Source organism: Ovis canadensis, chromosome 4 (assembly GCF_042477335.2).
Source record: "Ovis canadensis isolate MfBH-ARS-UI-01 breed Bighorn chromosome 4, ARS-UI_OviCan_v2, whole genome shotgun sequence".
Lineage (NCBI taxonomy): Eukaryota > Metazoa > Chordata > Mammalia > Artiodactyla > Bovidae > Ovis > Ovis canadensis.
The window spans coordinates 125,476,391-125,496,285 of record NC_091248.1 but is presented as its reverse complement, the minus strand read 5'-3'; the positions used below and the strand labels follow the sequence as shown (position 1 = coordinate 125,496,285).

General features: G+C 39.3%; 1 protein-coding gene across 1 annotated transcript in view; it reads right to left on the bottom strand.

Annotated features, from left to right (window-relative positions):
• Positions 1–19,895, bottom strand: part of CNTNAP2 (contactin associated protein 2) — a 2,336,063-nt gene that overhangs the window by 747,369 nt on the left and 1,568,799 nt on the right. The window contains exon 14 of the mRNA XM_069588655.1: positions 10,920–11,120. Coding sequence (XP_069444756.1) covers positions 10,920–11,120 — 201 coding nt within the window. The remainder of the gene's footprint in view (positions 1–10,919; positions 11,121–19,895) is intronic.

Sequence of the window (19,895 nt, the reverse complement as noted above, 5' to 3'; positions counted from 1 at the left end):
TTAAAAACTATTATCTTTGTCTTCCTTGTATTCTCACAGCATCCAGCAAAGTATTTTGTATTCAGTGAATGTTTGCTGAAGACATGACTAATTCCTCAATAATAGTCTAGATATTTTCAAGATATTTTTATAGTAAAATTCTCTTTTTTTTCCATATCTTGTTTAAGACAAGTATTTTGAATGGAGCTGGAGGAATCAGGCTCTCTGACCTCAGACACTACGACAAAGCTACCACAAGGTTCATAGCAACACTACTTACAATAAACAAGACATGGAAACAACCTAAGTGTCTATTGACAAATGAATGGATAAAGAAAATGGGGTATATATACACAGTGGGATATTAATTAAGCATAAAAAATAGTGAATAATGCCATTTGCAGCACCATGAATGGACTTAGAGATTATCATATTAAGTGAAGTAAATCAGAAGAGATAAATATAATATCGTTTATAGAGGGAATCTTAAAAGAATGATATAAATGAACTTATTTACAAAACAGAAATAGACTTACAGACATAGAAAACAAGACTATCATTATCAAAGAGGATAGTGGGGGTGGGGATGGAAGAGATAAACTATGAGTTTGGAATCAACACATACACACAACTATATATAAAATAGATAATCAACAAGGACCTACTGTATAGCACAGGGAAATATCTTGTAACAATCTATAATGGAAAAGAATGTGAAAAAGAATATATGTGTGTGTATAATTGAACCACTTTGCTGTACCCCCAAAACTAATAAAAGATTGTAAATTAACTATACATTAGCTAAAATGATTAATACAACCATAATTTATAAAATTTAGCCAATTAGGTTTATCCTCACCATATGTTATTAAAATGGATAATTTTAAAGATAGCATACAATGAAAAAGCTTATGATTTAAATACATGAAGAGATAATTCTCAAATTTTAAGTGATATAGGATAATTTCAAAGTTCTCATTCATTTCTATGATATTTATTAAAAATGAAGCTAAATGCAGCTGTGTGTGTGTGTGGAGTTATACACACATAAGCACTCACAAAGTAAAACTGGCAGCAATAAAAACAATCTTTATGAAGTTATAGAATGTTCTTCAAAATCTCACCTTAAAGTTCAAAATGTTGGCAACTTGAAATGAGCACATTTTTAGTGGAAGCCAGACAGGCTACCCTCAGTAAATCTGACCTTAAGATTAATTTATTCATCAGAAATATTAGATTGACCCAAGACCCTTTAACAAAGAGTATTTCTAATCATAAACAGAAAAAGTAAAGGCCAAGAGAGAAAATGTTCTCTCATGGTGGTTGAAGAGATGGGGTGAGTTCCAACAATACTGCATGTTCACACTTTCTTAATGTGTCAGAATAAAAAGGTTCATAATAGAATAGATTTGCCTTTGAACTCCAGCTTGCACACTTCCAGCTGTAGTAACATGCGGTGAGTTTATTCAGCTGAGTCTTGTTTTTTACAAAACAGAGAAAACAAAACCTACTTTGCATAACTTTGAGAGTTAAACGGGATATAATGTCTGTAACAGTATTGGCCAATAGAATTTAATGGAAATCTCCACCCTTTCCTTTATCTCCTTTCTCAGAGCAGGTGTTCATTCTTTGCAAGGCAAATTCCATACTCTGTTCTTTTTCTCCTGGGACCTATGGCATGCCTTTTCTGTCTTGTCTTTAGCTGCATCCTCTCCTTTGCCTCCCACATTTATAAGCCAACTCATAACTCCCTTATTCTTAAAAATCCCAAACCCTTCTTAGGCTCTGCCTTCCAATTAAGCAGTACTTCTGTACTTAGCCATCCCTTTACCACGGAAAATTTTTTTAAACTTTCATTTGCTCTTTCCTTTTCCCATTTATTCTTCAGTAGCTCAACTCACCAGACAACACAGACATGAAACTCCAGTGGCCTCACTACAGCCAAAGCCAGGGGCTGACTTCCTTTTATGATGTTTTCCCACTGACCATATCTAAGTTTTCCTGTTTTTGTTTTTAACTTGTTGATTATTAAACACACATTTTCTTTGGCTTCCCCATTTTAAGGCTTTTCTAATTTGATTCTCTTTCTACTGCTCTGATCATGACTTTTGAGTCCCTATATTTAGCAGCATCCTCTCTTTGAATCACTTTTGCAAACTAGCATTTTCTTTCTTTCTATTGGTTTCCTGCTTCTCCCATAACTTCTTTGAGTCATCTTGTGAAGGCTTTACAACTTTCTTAGTCATTCACTTTACCATTATTCCTGGGAACATGGGAAGACCATTTTCCCTCCCCTAAAGTCACTCCACGTATATACAATCACAGATCCTATTCATTCTACCATCTAAATTAAAAAAAAAAAAATCCTCTTAATTCCCAGTGAACCTCCTAGTCAGTCTCACCTGTACTCCTGTGACATTATGCAAGATAATCTCATCACACAAACTCTGCCCTTCTTGGATTCTATCCTCCGTGTCAGAGCCAGAATTCTCCTACTTACAACGATTCCCTTCCAGTGGAACCCTTAGCATCACACAGAGACTCTGGACTGATCTCAGCACCCTTTCCTCTCTTTCTCTCTTTCCCTAGGTTCTCTGCTGCAGCCACTCTGCACTCTCTCATTTCCTTCCAACTACTGTGTTCCTGGGCCTGCATCACAGAATCGTACCCATTCTCACATCTCAAAGCAAGAAGTCCCCCTGCCAGTTTTTCTTAGTTAACATGTATGCCTCCTTCACATCTCAGTCTACACATCATAATCTCTGATACACAAGAAACAGAACATCTTTGTGGACTGACTGTCTCACAGTTATTCCAGCTGAGACTGATCAACTCCTCTCCACACTGCTGAAACAGGCTTTTACTTTCCCCTGTGGTCACTGAGTCTCCTTTAACTACAGGATTCTCTAACGAAGATGCTAGTTGCCTGGGTTTAGAACATTGCTAGATTTAATTTTCTATTTTACCTTTTAGTTATTACTAATTTCTTTGCCTGTTTCATTTAATTGTATCCTCCAGTCTCAGTACAATTATTTAACACAATGATTAATTAGAAAAATGATTAATCTTTTGATTAACATACTGACTAGTCACAATAAATCTCATTCATGGAAAACACCAGTCTTTAGTTGCAGTTGAGCGATGTTTTATCTCTGTTGTTTCAAAAGCTAAACATCATAGTTTCTTATAAATGCATATCACAAACAGTAAATTCACTTTGGAGAAGACTCATGAGAGTCTCTTGGATGTCAAGGTGATCAAACAACCCCAAAGGAAATCAACCCTGAATATTCATTGAAAGGACTGGTGAAGCTGAAGTGTCAATACTTTGGCCACCTGGTGCAAAGAGCTGACCCATTGGAAAAGACATTGATGCTGGGAAAGAATGAAGGCAAAAGAGAAGGGAGCTTCAGAGGATGAGATGGTTGGATGGCATCACCAACTCAATAGACATGAGTTTGACCAAACTCCAGGAAATAGTGAAGGACAGGGAAGCCTTGTGTGCTGCAGTTCATGGGGTTGCAAAGAGTCGGACACAACTTTGCAACTGAACAACAGCCAAACTTTAGAATTTTTTCTGAAACTAGGTTATAAGTTACAAAGCCAGAGTCAGGCTCTTTCATGTGTATCTCTGTTAGTTGCTCAGTCATGTCCGACTCTTTGAGACTCCTGGGACTATAACTCGCCAGGCCCCTGTGTCCATGGAAGTCTCCAGGCAAGAATACTGGAGTGAGTTGCCATTTCCTCCTCCAGGGAAAATTCCTGACCCAGGGATTGTACCTGGGTCTCCAAAATTGCAGGTGGACTGTTTTCTGCTGAGGCATCAGGGAAGCCCTTTCTTGTGTTTCAGATGACACCAAATCACAGAGCAGTAACACTAAAGTATACTGAATTTTATGCACCTTTACGGCCAAAAATTGTGAACATAACTCCTTTCCAATAGAAAGAAAATCTAACAGTAAACTATTCAGAAGGGTGAATAATTTATATTTCTTCTTTCTAAAAAATTAAGTATAGAACTATGACCGATGAGAACAAAACTACATTACACAATGAAAAGAAAGGAGCACTGGGAACCAACGAAAACAACACTAAATATAGTCATAAAAATAGAAAAAGCACATCAACTTTATATCTCCATAATTAAATAAATCTTTATATATGTAGGGAATACGTCAGCAGAAAATGCTACATTAGAAAGTATAACTTTTGTAAAATAAGTACATGACATGAGGTTTGTGACATTGTACAGGAGACAGGGATCAAGACCATCCCCATGGAAAAGAAATGCAAGAAAGCAAAATGGCTGTCTGGGGAGGCCTTACAAATAGCTGTGAAAGGAAGAGAGGTGAAAAGCAAAGGAGAAAAGGAAAGATATAAGCATCTGAATGCAGAGTTCCAAAGAATAGCAAGAAGAGATAAGAAAGCCTTCTTTAGCGATCAATGCAAAGAAATAGAGGAAAACAACAAAATGGGAAAGACTAGAGATCTCTTAAAGAAAATTAAGAGATACCAAAGGAACATTTCATGCAAAGATGGGCTTGATAAAGGACAGAAATGGTATGGACCTAACAGAAGCAGAAGATATTAAGAAGAGCTGGCAAGAATACACAGAAGAACTGTACAAAAAAGATCTTCACGACCCAGATAATCATGATGATGTGATCACTAATCTAGAGCCAGACATCTTGGAATGTGAAGTCAAGTGGGCCTTAGAAAGTGTCACTATGAACAAAGCTAGTGGAGGTGATGGCATTCCAGTTGAGCTGTTTCAAATCCTGAAAGATGATGCTGTGAAAGTGCTGCACTCCATATGCCAGCAAGTTTGGAAAACTCAGCAGTGGCCACAGGACTGGAAAAGGTCAGTTTTCATTCCAATCCCAAAGAAAGGCATGCAAAAGAATGCTCAAACTACCACACAACTGCACTCATCTCACATGCTAGTAAAGTAATGCTCAAAATTCTCCAAGCCAGGCTTCAGCAATATGTGAACCGTGAACTCCCTGATGTTCAAGCTGGTTTTAGAAAAGGCAGAGGAACCAGAGATTAAATTGCCAACATCCACTGGATCATGGAAAAAGCAAGAGAGTTCCAGAAAAACATCTATTTCTGCTTTATTGACTATGCCAAAGCCTTTGACTGTGTGGATCACAATAAACTGTGGATAATTCTGAAAAAGATGGGAATACCAGACCACCTGACCTGCCTCTTGAGAAATCTGCATGCAGGTCAGGAAGCAACAGTTAGAACGGGACATGGAACAACAGACTGGTTCCAAATAGGAAAAGGAGTACGTCAAGGCTGTATATTGTTACCCTGCTTATTTAACTTCTATGCAGAGTACATCATGAGAAATGCTGGACTGGAAAAAACACAAGCTGGAATCAAGACTGCCGAGAGAAATATCAATAACCTCAGATATGCAGATGACATTACCCTTATGGCAGAAAGTGAAGAGGAGCTAAAAAGCCTCTTGATGAAAGTGAAAGAGGAGAGCAAAAAAGTTGGCGTAAAGCTCAACATTCAGAAAACGAAGATCATGGCATCTGGCCCCATCACTTCATGGGAAATAATGGGGAAACAGTACAAACAGTGTCAGACTTAATTTTTTGGGGGCTCCAAAATCACTGCAGATGGTGACTGCAGCCATGAAAATAAAAAACGCTTATTCCTTGGAAGAAAAGTTATGACCAACCTAGATAGTATATTCAAAAGCAGAGACATTACTTTGCCGACTAAGGTCCATCTAGTCAAGGCTATGGTTTTTCCTGTGGTCATGTATGGATGTGAGAGTTGGACTGTGAAGAAGGCTGAGCGCCAAAGAATTGATGCTTTTGAATTGTGGTGTTGGAGAAGACTCTTGAGAGTCTCTTGGACTGCAAGGATTTCCAATCAGTCCATTCTGAAGGAGATTAACTCTGAGATTTCTTTGGAAGGAATGGCGCTAAAGCTGAAACTCTAGTACTTTGGCCACCTCATGTGAAGAGTTGACTCATTGGAAAAGACTCTGATGCTGGGAGGGATTGGGGGCAGGAGGAGAAGGGGATGACAGAGGATGAGATGGCTGGATGGCATCACGGACTCGATGGACGTAAGTCTGAGTGAGCTCTGGGAGTTGGTGATGGACAGGGAGGCTTGGCGTGCTGCGATTCATGGGGTCGCAAACAGTCAGACACGACTGAGTGACTGAAATGAACTGAAGACTCTTGAGAGTCCCTTGAACTGCAAGGAGATCCAACCAATCCATTCAAATGGAGATCAGCCCTGGGTGTTCTTTGGAAGAAATGATGCTAAAGCTGAAACTCCAGTACTTTGGCCACCTCATGTGAAGAGTTGACTCATTGGAAAAGACCCTGATGCTGGGAGGGATTGGGGGCAGGAGGAGAAGGGGATGACAGAGGATGAGATGGCTGGATGGCATCACTGACTCAATGGATGTGAGTCTGAGTGAACTCTGGGAGATGGTGATGGACAGGGAGGCCTGGCGCGCTGCGATTCGTGGGGTCGCAAAGAGTCAGACATGACTGAGCGACTGAACTGAACTGAACTGAACTGACCTAACAGCAGTGCATCTTAGATACACAGGCAAGCATTTAAAATCAGGCTAATAGGTTTTGTCCAAACAGAGAGAAGTATTTTTGCCATCTAAAAGCATTAGGGTTGTTGACTAAGACGACTCAAGTGGTAACTAATGAAACTTCTGCTGGTGTCTAATTTATCAAATTTAACTCCTGATATATCTATTTTCAGAAGTAGATTTCATTGTTTAAAGATTTCTGCCTTTCATTAAGTTCAGGTATCAGTATATTTGAAGCTCTAGGGGTATAAATACAAAATATATTGACATCCTTGTGGTTTTGGATAGCTATGAATAGTTTTTTTTTCTATATGGGTAGAGTTTATTTATAATTTCAAATTGGTATGAAATAACTTTGTCTTGTTTCTGTGTCTTTTGTAAAGTTGATTAAGCACAACTGAACTAATAGCTACACTGCAAGAATAGGTATGACCATAAAAAATGGCAAAAGCATTATTTTAAAGTTGATTCTTTTTAAAATTTTTGTAGTAATAGAAGTTATAACATTGTAAGTCATATATTAGTATTCTTGTAAAAGTTGTGAAAGGCCATTAATGAGTAAATCTACATTTGTTAGCTAATGGTTAGATACAACCAAACATTTATCAAAATAAAATTGAGGTCCATATACATACAAACTCAACTCTTTATCATAAGCATCACTAGAAATTATAGAGCCCCAGATGAACACTTGAAGAAAAGGCTCTTAAAATCAAGAATAACATTTTAAGTGGAAAGCTATTACAAACCCATTTGATATTCATTTTAATTGCCTCGACTATAATGAATATACTTTGTATTCAAACAGATGTCACAAGTACTACTGCAGAAGTTCCAATATAATTCAGCCTTATTTAAGAACAAGTAAATGGATACTTAAAATGGAATGTTACCAGGAAGGAAGGAAAAAACCAATTACAGCAAACATCAGCTCCTTAAAATAGCAAATTAAAGATTTGTATTAAGTTGTGTTCTTTTATACTTGGACATATGCTGAATATAGTAACACTGGAAAACTTGCTATATCAACCACTTCTTTTCCTTGCCTCAGCTGTCTACTGATTATTTAGCCTGGAAAATAGAAATTGGGATGTGAAAAATGATAAGAAGAGTAGGCTGAAATTCACTTTACAACATTTAGTCTATGAAAAGGATTTTTAAAGTGCCACTATGCCAATTTATTCTAGCTGGAGGAACAGGTAGTTACGTATGCCATTTTATTTCCATTGGTCAGGTAGTTCTAATATTCCCTTTAATCTTCTTCCACACAGAGGACTAACACCTTAAAATCCAAATTTTATCCTCATGCCATAAATTAAAGATGGCATTTTTCAGTGCAGAGTTCACAGAACGACCCATGGATGTTTGTTAAAAGCAGACATTTCTGTGCCCTGACCAAGTTCTACCAAGTCAAAATCATTGGAATCACCATTGTGATGAGCAACCTGAAAACTCCGATGCTCAGACTTGTTTAAAAACAACTGTCTGAATATTGGATGAAGTAATGTTTAAAACAATGTAATTTTCATTTCATTCCAGTCAGCAAACATTTATTAACTACCAATTCTATGTGACTAAAATCTGATACATGGAGGGTATCCCCTAAGGCAAGAAGCATATGATAATATTATTTTCAAGGTACAGTTTATAAAGTCCAGTGAGAATCTGCAAATGTTTGGAAACACCAAGAAAATAGTGCGCTTACTGTACAGATTAAAAATTCATTCCTGATTTCGATTTGGTAGTTTTTCTTCTGAAAAGGTGTCTGGAGGTTGAAGAGAAGTGTGTTTAGCTTATTATTAGAAAACATAACTGAATATTGCTTAAAGACAGATTTATTCCACGTTTCCTGATGGTTCGGACATCCTGTGTTTTCAAAAGGAGGGTAATAAGTGTGAGAGGCTTCTTGGTGGCTAGGGGAAGGGAAGAAAGGAACTATAAGGCCACAGGCTCTAAAAGTACACTTCTTCCCTTACCTCCAGCCCAATTCTCAGGCTGCCTGAACTGAACTGTAAGATAAACTTATTTGGAAGATGCCTTGTGTTTTTTAACCACCAGAGCAAAATGCAAACAAGTAAAAGTTGACTTTGGAGTTTAATAGAGGAACAGAAGAAAATAAGGAAAAGAAAGCTCATGGTACCAATTTATTTTTCTTAGTCAGCAGTTTTCCCTCAGCCCTGTCCCTTCCAGGACTGGAGTCTTTGGGATGAACTTCGACGAGGCACTCTCCCTCATGAAACTGAGTGCAGACGAGCTGATGGGACTCATTCATTGTGCCCAGTGCCCTGGGTTTTCTCAATCCTTGGCTGACATTTCCCAGCATTGGAAGCAGGATCCAGTTAAAAATAACAATAATAATAATAAATAAATAAAAGACTGTGACAGGTGAAGGGAAAGGGGTTTCTTGACACACAGTCATGGTTCTTAAGAGTGGTCTCTGGATCAGCTGTTTCACCACCGCCTGGGAATTCACTGTACTAGTCTGCTCAGCCTGCCATAGCAAAATACCAGCACATTGTTGGCTTAAAAAATTGACATTTATTTTCCTGCAGTTCTGGAGGCTCTAGGTCCAAGATCAAGGTGCTGCCAGTTTGGTTTCTGCTGAGAGCTCTCTTCTTGGCTCTTCCTCTTTTTATAAACCACCAATCCAATCAGATTAGGAACCCAGTCTTAAAATCTCATTTAATCCTAATTATCTCCTAAAAGCCCTATCTTGAATACAGTCATATTAGGGATTAGGATATCAACATATGAATTTTGGGCAACACAATTCAGTCCATAGCACTTAGTACAAATGAAAATTCTGGGGCCCACCTGACACCTATTGAGTCAGAATTTCAGGGAATGGAGCCCTGCCATTTGCATTTGATTTATCCGTCCTGGTTATTTGCATGCACGCTAAAACCTGAGAAGTCCAGGCCATCAGGGAAAATTGCCAGCATTGCATTTAGTTTCCTTCATGGTGCCTCCCTTTTTTACTTCCAACCTTATTTCTTACGGCTCTTCAACATGAACTCTGCTTCTGCTAAACCACTTCTCATCATGGCCTGAAGGATCTTTCACATTCTGTCTTCCTGACTCTTGTTTACCCACCACAAATTGCCTTTCAACATCTTTAATAAAGCATCACTTCAACATCACAGCCTTGGTCAAGACTTCTTTCTCTAAACAGAAGCGCTAATTGTCTGAACCAATCCTTTTCATATTTTACAGATTTTACTTTCTTACAATTCCTAGGTTATACTTGTCTGTAATGTGAGTACAAGGCTTTATACATAAAAGCACTGTAATCTTCAAAACAGTATATACAGTTCTGCTTATAACTATTCTCTGTAAGCAACTCCCTGCAACACTGGCCCAATACAACAACGATTTAGGGCATAAAACATCCCATTGGTCTCTGACATAATGCCACTTCCAAACTTGTTTAATAATTTAAAAATAATCAATATACTATTTTTACTATTTGCTATTTATTAAGTCCTTAAGTGCATTAAGACTTATAATAAGCCCTTAGTACACTATCTCATTAAATTTTCACAATCGCTTTGAAATAGGATCCCTATTTGACTGAAAGACATTGGAAACTGAGGCAGAGGGGTTCAGTGACTCCAAAGTCACAGAGCCAGGATGAAAAGTGTGACTCTGTTTCTCTGACTCAAAGCATGTGCTTTATTTCTACAATTTTATACTATAGATGGAGAGATTAGGTTGCTGTCAACATATTGAATTTACTGCCAAGAATCCCCAAGTATATGTCTCTTATGCTAAAGATATTTCCAATACATCCTTTATAAAGTCTCCAATTTTCTTTACCCCCAACACACACATATAAATCCTTAAGCATTCTTAAAATAAGCCATCATGGGAAAAAATACAAACAAACAAACAACAACGGCAGACTTCCTGAGACCAGCAGATACTATTAAATGACTACAGAGAACGAAGAGCTCTAAATCCTATCTCTATTCTGTATGCTATTTACCTGCAGACAGCCTTTGGAATTCTTTCATCTGTACATTAAAGACAGCTGAAGAACTCAAAGGGAATTACTTGAAAGTTCACAAGGAACTCTCACAAACTTTTGCCCAAAGCAAATACTGATTAATTATGCACTAGAAGCATTCACACACACATACGTATGCATATAAAACTGGAAAACTCTAAGAAACAGTGGATTTAAAACTGTATGTTAACTTCCTTCTCCAGAAAACAAACCAAGTGGGTCTATTCGACTTTCACAGCTGCCTGTGCTTTGAAGACTGGACTGTTAAGATCATAAGCCACACCTGTTGGATTGTTTAGGTAATTCCAAACACCAGCTGAGATAGTAATTAAAAGTAACACTCCATTCTCAGCCTACCTGGGGTGTTCAACAACCTCGACATCTTGCAGAAATAGGAGACATACTGCTCACAGTACTCGGCGCTGCTGGTGATGGCACTGATCTGGTCCATGGAGGCGCTGTATACGAGCTGTGTTACCGAGTATTTTTCTGGGTTGTAGCCCACCACCGTCGTCTGCATCTGCAAATCGTGAGACACGATGGTCCATACTTTGTCCTCTGTGGGGAGAAAAAGGCCAGGACAATGGGTCATTAGTATGCAAGTGCATCTTCAAAAGTCAGAAAATAACGGAGCTGCACTTTCACTGGTTGTTTTCTATGAACAGATATAGAACAGAGTTAAGGATTCAGTTCAGTTCAGTGGCTCAGTTATGTCCGACTCTTTGCAACCCCATGGACTGCAGCATGCCAGGCTTCCCTGTCCATCACCAACTTTCGGAGTTTGCTCAAACTCATGTCCATTGAGTTGGTGATGACATCCAACCACCTCATCCTCTGCCGTCCCCTTCTCCTCCTGCCTTCAATCTTTGGGATCAATCTTTGAGTTAAGGATAGTAATTATTAAAATAACCCCTACCTTTCCTCATACCTAAGTTCTGTGTATACTGGCAAGGTAGAAAAGTAATATTTCTTTTATTAAAAACAAACACAAGTTATCTTCTTAAAACAAACAGCCTGAGTATTTGGTGGGATGCTCTAAAACCTGCAGCATTGCACACGCTGCCACTGTGTTCCAATGCCTTCCCAATGCTATAACCCTTCACTCCTCCTGTAGAACAATCTCTGCTCCCTCCTAAAATGAGCTACGTGCTCTCTAGCCTCTGGAGCTTTGTTTGCTGTAATCAGAATATGCATCCTCATCTTGTCAACAAATGTTCTTCTCACCCTGACATTTCAGGTAAAATTAGACACTGCCTGCTCTGTTATTGAAATGCTCTGTACATGTGGAATGATGCAAATCAGTAATTATCTTGGTGTTTTGAACCCTGAAAATTGCAATATGTGAAAAGGAGAAGCATCTAGAAGATTAATGAGATTAAATTAAAATCCTACAAAGTTACGCATTTGAATTAGAAGCATCACTATGAACCTATGATGATGTTGTTATCTTTTAAAAATATGCCCTACTTCTTTCCACTGAAAAAACTCCCCAAACAAGGACCAACTTCTGGTAACAGTTGTCATCACTCAATACCATTTTCCATTAAGAGAAAACTAGGATCCTGGAGAAATGTCTGATTCCAGGACCGGAGATGGCTAAGAGGAATCTGGAACATGCTGTGACTTCAGAAACAAACTACTGGAGACAAAGTGTGGTTCAAAAATTCGCCAAGGCAAAAAAAAAAAAAAAAAGATTTAAATTGACATCAGGAAGAATTTCCTGCAATAAATTAAAATACATCAAATATATTTAATCCCACGAGTTCACAACAATGAAATGTTTAAATTTTGGAATGTGTTATGTAACTAATTCATTATTTTGAAAACTGGTAAATGAAGGCAAGGAATCCAGCATTTTGTCTACCTTAGTTATATGAATCTTAAAGTAACTAAATACTCCCTTTGTGGAAATATTTCAGCCCATAAACTAAGGCCAAATTCTAAGAGCGTCATCATTTGGTAACTTCTAACAAGTTAGTAGGGTCTAAGTAGGATTATTCATGGCTGCAAATATAACCAACAAGCGAAACCAGAGATGTGCCCCTGGGGCTCTGGAGGTGGGGGGCAGGTATACTGCACTACAGGTGGAGGGGTGCGGATAAAACTCAGACACGAATTTCACCAAGTTTATGGACCTACCTGCCAATTTCTAGAAAACAGAGGGCAAGGGGTAGATGTTAAATGGCACCAAACGGAAACAGCAACATCCACGTTGTGGAAAACTGTATACATCACACACTCCTGTCTTACAACAACCGAGGGATCCATGACAAAGGAAGACAGTGAGAGACACTCACACCCACAGACAGAGTCAAAAAGAGACAGAAGGAGAAGGAGGAGGAGAAGCCCTTCTAAAGAAGGGGCTTTAGATTGAGAGAAGCATCCTGAACTTGCCCCTCTTGTGGTCTTCCTATTTCAGGAGATGGGAGCTCCATTCTTCCAGTTCTGGGAGAAAAGCCCCCTTCTTCCGCCTCCTCCTGCACCTGTCAGTGACGTCCACGTGCTGCACCTTCAGTCACTATTCAGAATCTGGGCACTCCTCACCCCGCGCCCACGACTGCTCTGGTCCAAGCCTGGGCCCCTCTCTTGCAAATCCCATAATGACCTTAAACCGGTCCCCTCTCCCCCACCTTGTCCCTTCATGTCTACCTTCAACAAAGAGCCATGCTGAGATTTCAAGTACAAGTCAGCTTCTGATACAGCTCCGAGTCCTTACACGGCGTCTGGTCTTATTCACAAAGTCCATCTCTTAGAATAGCCAAAGGCCCGCGGAGGTCTGGCGCTTCCTTGCAGCCCTACCGCTTGTTTCTTTGGCTCTGATCACGCGGACCTCCTTTGTGCTCCTCAAACAGGTCAGGCAGGCCCTCCTCGGAGACTCACACTGACTCTTTTCCTGCGTCTAGAGCCATCTTTGCTCAGACCTCCTCTGACCCCCTCATTCTCCTGCTCTGAGCTCCAGTGATGACCTTTCCTTCCCCGAGTCCCACCCCCACCACAGCTGCTCTCCATCGACCTGCTCAGCTTTGTTTTTATCCATATCATTTATCTCTATCTTAGTGAAGTGAAGTCGCTCAGTCGTGTCCGACTCTTTGACCCCGTGGACTGTAGCCTACCAGGCTTCTCCGTCCGTGGGATTCTCCAGGCAAGACTACTGGAGTGGGTTACCATTTCCTCCTCCAGGGGATCTTCCCAACCCAGGGATTGAACCCGGGTCTCCCGCATTGGAGGCAGACGCTTTAACCTCTGAGCCACCAGGGAATCCCCTGGTGTGCCTATCTTAGGGCACATTTAAAATATTTTTAAAAATATCTGTCTCCCTCCATGAGAAGGAAAGAAAGCAGGGATTCTTTTCAATGTTATATGCACCAAGCTTACAGTGATAATTGGCACATAGTAGGGCTTCAAATCCATTGGAGAAGGAAATGGCAACCCACTCTAGTATTCTTGCCTAGAAATCCCATGGACAGAGGCTGAGTCTGGTGGGCTACTGTCCATGGGGTCACAAAGAGTTGGACACAACTTAGCAACTGAGCACAGGACTTCAAAAACTTTGATTGACTAGAAGAAAGAACCAATAAAAATAAATAGAATATAAACATTTGATCTGAAAATAACAGGGAGAAAAGTGGAAGCAGTGACATTTTATTTTCTTGGGCTCCAAAATCACTGAGGATGGTGACTTCAGCAATGAAATTGAAAGACACATGCTCCTCGGAAGTAAAGTTATGATAAATCTAGACAACATATTAGAAAGCAGAGACATCACTTTCCTGACAAAGGTCTGTATAGTCAGAGCTATAGTTTTTTCCAGTAGTCATGTAGAGATGTGAGAGTTGGAACATAAAGAAGGCTGAATGCAAAAGAACTCATGCTTTGAAACTGTGGTTCTAGAGAAGACTCTTGAGAGTCCCTTGGACAGCAAGGCGATCAAACCAGTCAATCCTAAAGAAAATCAACCCTGAATATTCATTGGAAGGACTGATGCTGAAGTTGCAGCTCCAATAATTTGGCCACCTGATGCAAAGAGCTGACTCACCGGAAAAGACCCTAATACTGGGCAAGATTGAGGGCAGGCAGTAAAGAGGACAGCAGAGGATGAGATGGCTAGATAGCATCACTAGATCAATGGACATGAATTTGAGCAAATTTCAGGAGATATTGAAGGACAGGGGAACATGGCATGCTACAGTCCATGGGGTTGCAAAGAGCTGGACAAAACTTAGTGACAGAACAACAACAGGAACTTTTTAAAATCACTTTAGTTCAAGTTCTGTGGAGACTACCCCATGAGACTGTAAACAGACCACTTCACCCCTCTGAGCCAGAATTTCCCTTCATCTGTTACAACATGCCTCTTTATCTGATGACTTTCCAGCTTGCTATTCTTAAATCAATTAAAAGAAGTTCAATTGTGGTGCCCTTGTAGTCATTTTCTATAGGATAATTAATTTTCCAGGTTTATCTTTGGGCTGATCAGAACTGTCTTCTTTGAGCTCCTCCGATATGGCAAGAAAAATCACAATATATTTTGGTATTTCTGTCACTTTCTGACATGACTCTGAAAACAAACTGTCATTTACATACAGACCTCAGACTTAGCTTCACATAATTAAAAATCCATTAATTGAATTAGGTAACTTCTATCTCTTTTTTGCTACAATCAGTCTGTGGCACCGAATTCTCAGATGGTTATCACCATTTACTTTTTCCTCTCTCCCTTTTATTCCTTTTTCTTTCTTTCTTTCTTTTTTTTTTTTAAAGAATCTTTACCAAGAGCCTTGTCCTGTAGCAGTGTCCTAACATTTTTTTTTTAATTGCCCCATAAGAGGTTTTTTTTTTTTTTTTTTTTTTTTTGTTGTTTTGCCATACACCTAACATTTGTGAGAACCAAGTGTTCTAACATTTTGGTCCTGGTGACTTCTTGACTCTGAATTTTAGTTCCAGCCATCTCAGCCCACACACTTCATCATCAAACCCCTGTACATTATACCTTTATATTTGTTTTATAGCCTACTCATTCATTTAGCAAATATTATCATGTACCTACTATATGACAAATACAGATCTAGGCAGCAAAGAAAACACAGCAAAAAAAAGCATTTGTACATTTTTGCAATTTACATTTTTACATTCTAGTGGGGTAAAGAAAACAGATAATAAGCAAAATTAAAAGAATACATATACATATATATGCATGCTGCTGCTGCTGCTAAATCACTTCAGTTGTGTCCAGCTCTGTGTGACCCCATAGACGGCAGCCCACCAGGCTCCTCTATCTCTGGGATTCTCCAGGCAAGAATACTGGAGTGGGTTGGCATTTCCTTCTCCAATGCATGCATGCATGCTAAGTCACTTCAGTCATGTCCAACTCTGTGCGACCCCATTTACAGCAGCCCACCAGGCTCCTCTGTCCACAGGATTCTCCAGGCAAGAATACTGGAGTGGGTTGCCATTTCCTTCTCCAATATATATATATACACACATACATGCACATATACATATGCAGCACTTCCCACGTGGTGCAACCAGTAAAGAACCTGCCAGCCAATGCAGGAGACTTAGGAGACATGGGTTTGACCCCTGGGTCAGGAAGATGCCCTGGAGGAGGGCACAGCAACCCACTCCAGTATTTTTGCCTGGAGAAATCCATGGACAGAAGATCCAGGCAGGCTACAGTCCAAGACACAACTGAAGCGACTTAGCACAGCACACAGCACATATACATATATATGCATTCTTTTACATATATGTATTCTTTCACATATATCATCACCACTATTCGCCAGTGATGATGATGAGGAGAAAAACTAAATCAGAGAAGGGACGGGTAGGCTGTGTGTATTGGGATTGTCCCCTGGAGAAGGAAACGGCAACCCACTCCAGTATTCTTGCCTGCTCAGTTCCATGGAGAGAGGAAACTGGAGGGCTACTGTCTATGGGGTCTCAAAGAGTAGGGCATGGCTGAGCACCCACGCACACATGCACGCATGATGGGGACTGCATTTGTAAACACAGAGGAAACCATAAAGCCCTGAAAAAGGGACATTTGAATTAATAAGGTCGCTGTTCAGCAAGCCCTGTGGATGTCTGGGGAAAACACGACAGAGGGAATGAAAATGTAAATATGCTAATTCTAGAATGTTTCTGATGTCATTTAGGTATTCAAGGAGACTGGTGAGTGAGGAAGGGGAGAGCGGCAGAAGTCGAAGGCAGGAATATAACAAGGATGAGGGGATGGTGATCTTACAGTTAGATGGATAGCCACTGGCTTTGGAAGGTTTGAAGCAAGTGAAAGTAGTTTGCTTTAACTTATTTTTGACATACTATTGTTTGCTTCAGTAAAATTATACTTCAGAAGGGCTTGAAAATAGTATATCTTTATAAAGACTTAAAACTTTTTATAGTGTCATGGCATTATAAAAGGTAACATATCTGCTCTATTTTGATAGCACAAAACAATTACTGTTGATGCATCTTGCAAGTAATTTTTTAATGCTTGCATATTACATGTTGCAATGGCTCCTTTGGAGCTATTAAATCTTACATGACAAATGGATATTAACAATTTTGCAGATATCCAGCATCTAGAAGACAGTTATGCTGTATAGATTTTTCTTTGCCAGTATCATAAGTGGAAAAATCAAAAATCTTATTCCCATATTCACAGTGTGTTTATATAGTATGTATTATCAGATATGTGTGTAATGCAAATAGAAACCACTGCACATGGAAACTTCTAAATTTCTGCCACTGTTCCGTTTTCATGAAGAAGCAATTGAAAAACTAGTGTGTCTCAAATACTCTTTTTGGATTAGTGTGTTATGAAAATGGCCTTTGTGATTACTGAGTCCTCAGTATCTATCTCATTGTGCAATTACATATTTTAAAACTGTAACATTGTATATTGTTTTAAGTACAGCTAATTGAATAATATGCCTCAAATACTGGGGCACATATGAAACATATTGGGGACACATTCCTCTCCTTGGCAATTACAGGGTCTTCAGGATGACTCTGCTTAGTGATGTTGACACATGTACGTTAGAAAGGTCCCTCTGCTACCTGTATCAGTAACCCCCATATCCTTATCCAAAGTGAAAGAAAGTGAAGTCGCTCAGTTGTGTCTGACTATTTGCAACCCCATGGACTGTACCCTACCATGCTCCTCCATCCGTGGGATTTTCCAGGCAAGAACACTGGAGTGGGTTGCCATTTCCTTCTCCAGAGGATCTTCCTGATTCAAGGATCGAACCCAGGTCTCCTGCATTGTAGGCAGATGCTTTACCATCTGAGTCACCAGGGAATTCCTTATCCTAATTAACTGTAATTCTCAAGTAACTCACTTCATGTGAACTCAGTTCTTTGTATGGCTGGAGTTATGACCACAGCCTGATTAAGCTCGAAAATGACCAGTGAAAAAAGCAAAGAATTATTCCTAACATATCCAGCTGTTGTTTGATCCTTTTTCATGTTATCCATATGTAATCTGAAGTTCACAGTATAGAGCAGGTGTTTATACAGAACATTTTAATTAAAGTCCAATCTGAGCTAAATCCAGTAGAAAAAAAGAATTGTCTCTTATACATCTGCAATTGCATCTAAGTGTTTCTGATTTTCAAACAGTATTATGGTATTGATTAGGGACCAATCTGTTAATCTGAGAGATTTTCATAACTTTATTCATATTAACTCTGAAATTATCTCTAAAAATAAGGGAGTATTATATTATAAATTACCTTAAAGTTCTCCTCCATTTCATAAACTGCATCTGATAAATTACTCTGTGGCTTTCTTTGGGCACGAAGTCTTGATAGCTATTATTCTGATTCAGTAAATCAACAATTGAACCTCAGCTGTGAAGAAGATATGAGCAAGGCTCTCCAATGAAATGCTATAGCATTAATAAGAACTGAATTAATAAGAAATGTTTGTAGGCTTATAGTAGGACATAGCCAAGGAAAGAGACTTACCATTCAAAGGAAACCATGTTCTCATATGAAAAACTTTGAGCTCTATATAGTATCAATATAATGCCATTTTAGAGAGTATCCATTTTGACTCTCTTCTATTAGAGATTAGGAAACCAAGTGGAATAGAGTTACCACAAGATCCTATGATCCTAGTCCTGCACATATGTCCAGAATAGGCAAAAAGTCTAATTCGAAAAGATGCATGTAACTCAACACTCACAGCAGCGCTGTTTACAAAAGCCAGGATATGGAAGCAAACTAAATGTCCATCAACAGATGGATGGATAAAGGAGATGTGTGTATATATTGTGTGTATACACTCAAACAGTGGGATATTACTTGGCCATAAAAAGAATGAGATATCAGCATCTGCAACAACACAGATGGACCTAGAAAGTATCATACTGTGTGAAGTGTCGGACAAAGACAAGTATCATATGATATAACTTACATGCGGACTCTAAAAAAGTAATACGAACGAACTTAGAAACAGACTTCCCAAGAGAGAAAACAAACCTATGGCTACCAAAGGGGAAAAAGGTGAAGGAATAAACTGGGAGTATTGGATTCACAGAAACACTAATACATATAACATAGACAACAGAGATGGACTCTGTTGGGCACAGAGAACTCTATTCAGTATCTTATAGTAACAATAATGGAAGAGAATCTGAAAAGGTATATAGATATTTATTATGTGTGTGTGCATGCGTGCTAAACTCTACAGTCATGTCTGACTCTTCAAACCTATGGACTGTAGCCCACCAGGACTGTAGCCCACCAGGCTCCTCTGTCCATGGATTCTCCAGGAAAAAATACTGGCATGGGTTGCCATGCCCTCCTCCAGGAGATCTTCCCAAGCCAGGGATCAAACTCACATCTCTTATGTTTCCTGCATTGGCAAGCAGGTTCTTTACAACTATATATGTGTATATATTCAAATTGTGAACCTATGGACTGTAGCCTGCCAGGCGCCTCTGCCCAAGGGATTCTCTAGGCAAAAATACTGGAGTGGGTAGCCATGCCCCTCTCCAGGGGATCTTCCTGACCCAGGGATCAAACCCATGTCTCCTGCATCTCCTGTACAGGCAGGTGGGTCCTTTACCACTAAGCCACTTGGGAAGCCCATATATGTATGTATTCATATATATACATGAATATCATTTTGCTGTATACCTAAAACTCACCACAATATTGTAAATCAACTATTCTCCAATTTAAAAAAAAAAAGAAACCAAGTGTCAGAAGTAAGTGGCTTAACAAACTGAATGCAAAGAGTTAGTAGCAAAATAATGGAAACTTTGTCCCCTAATTCTGGCATTTAGGGCTCTTTTAACTACTGTATCTTTAACCTCATGGTGAT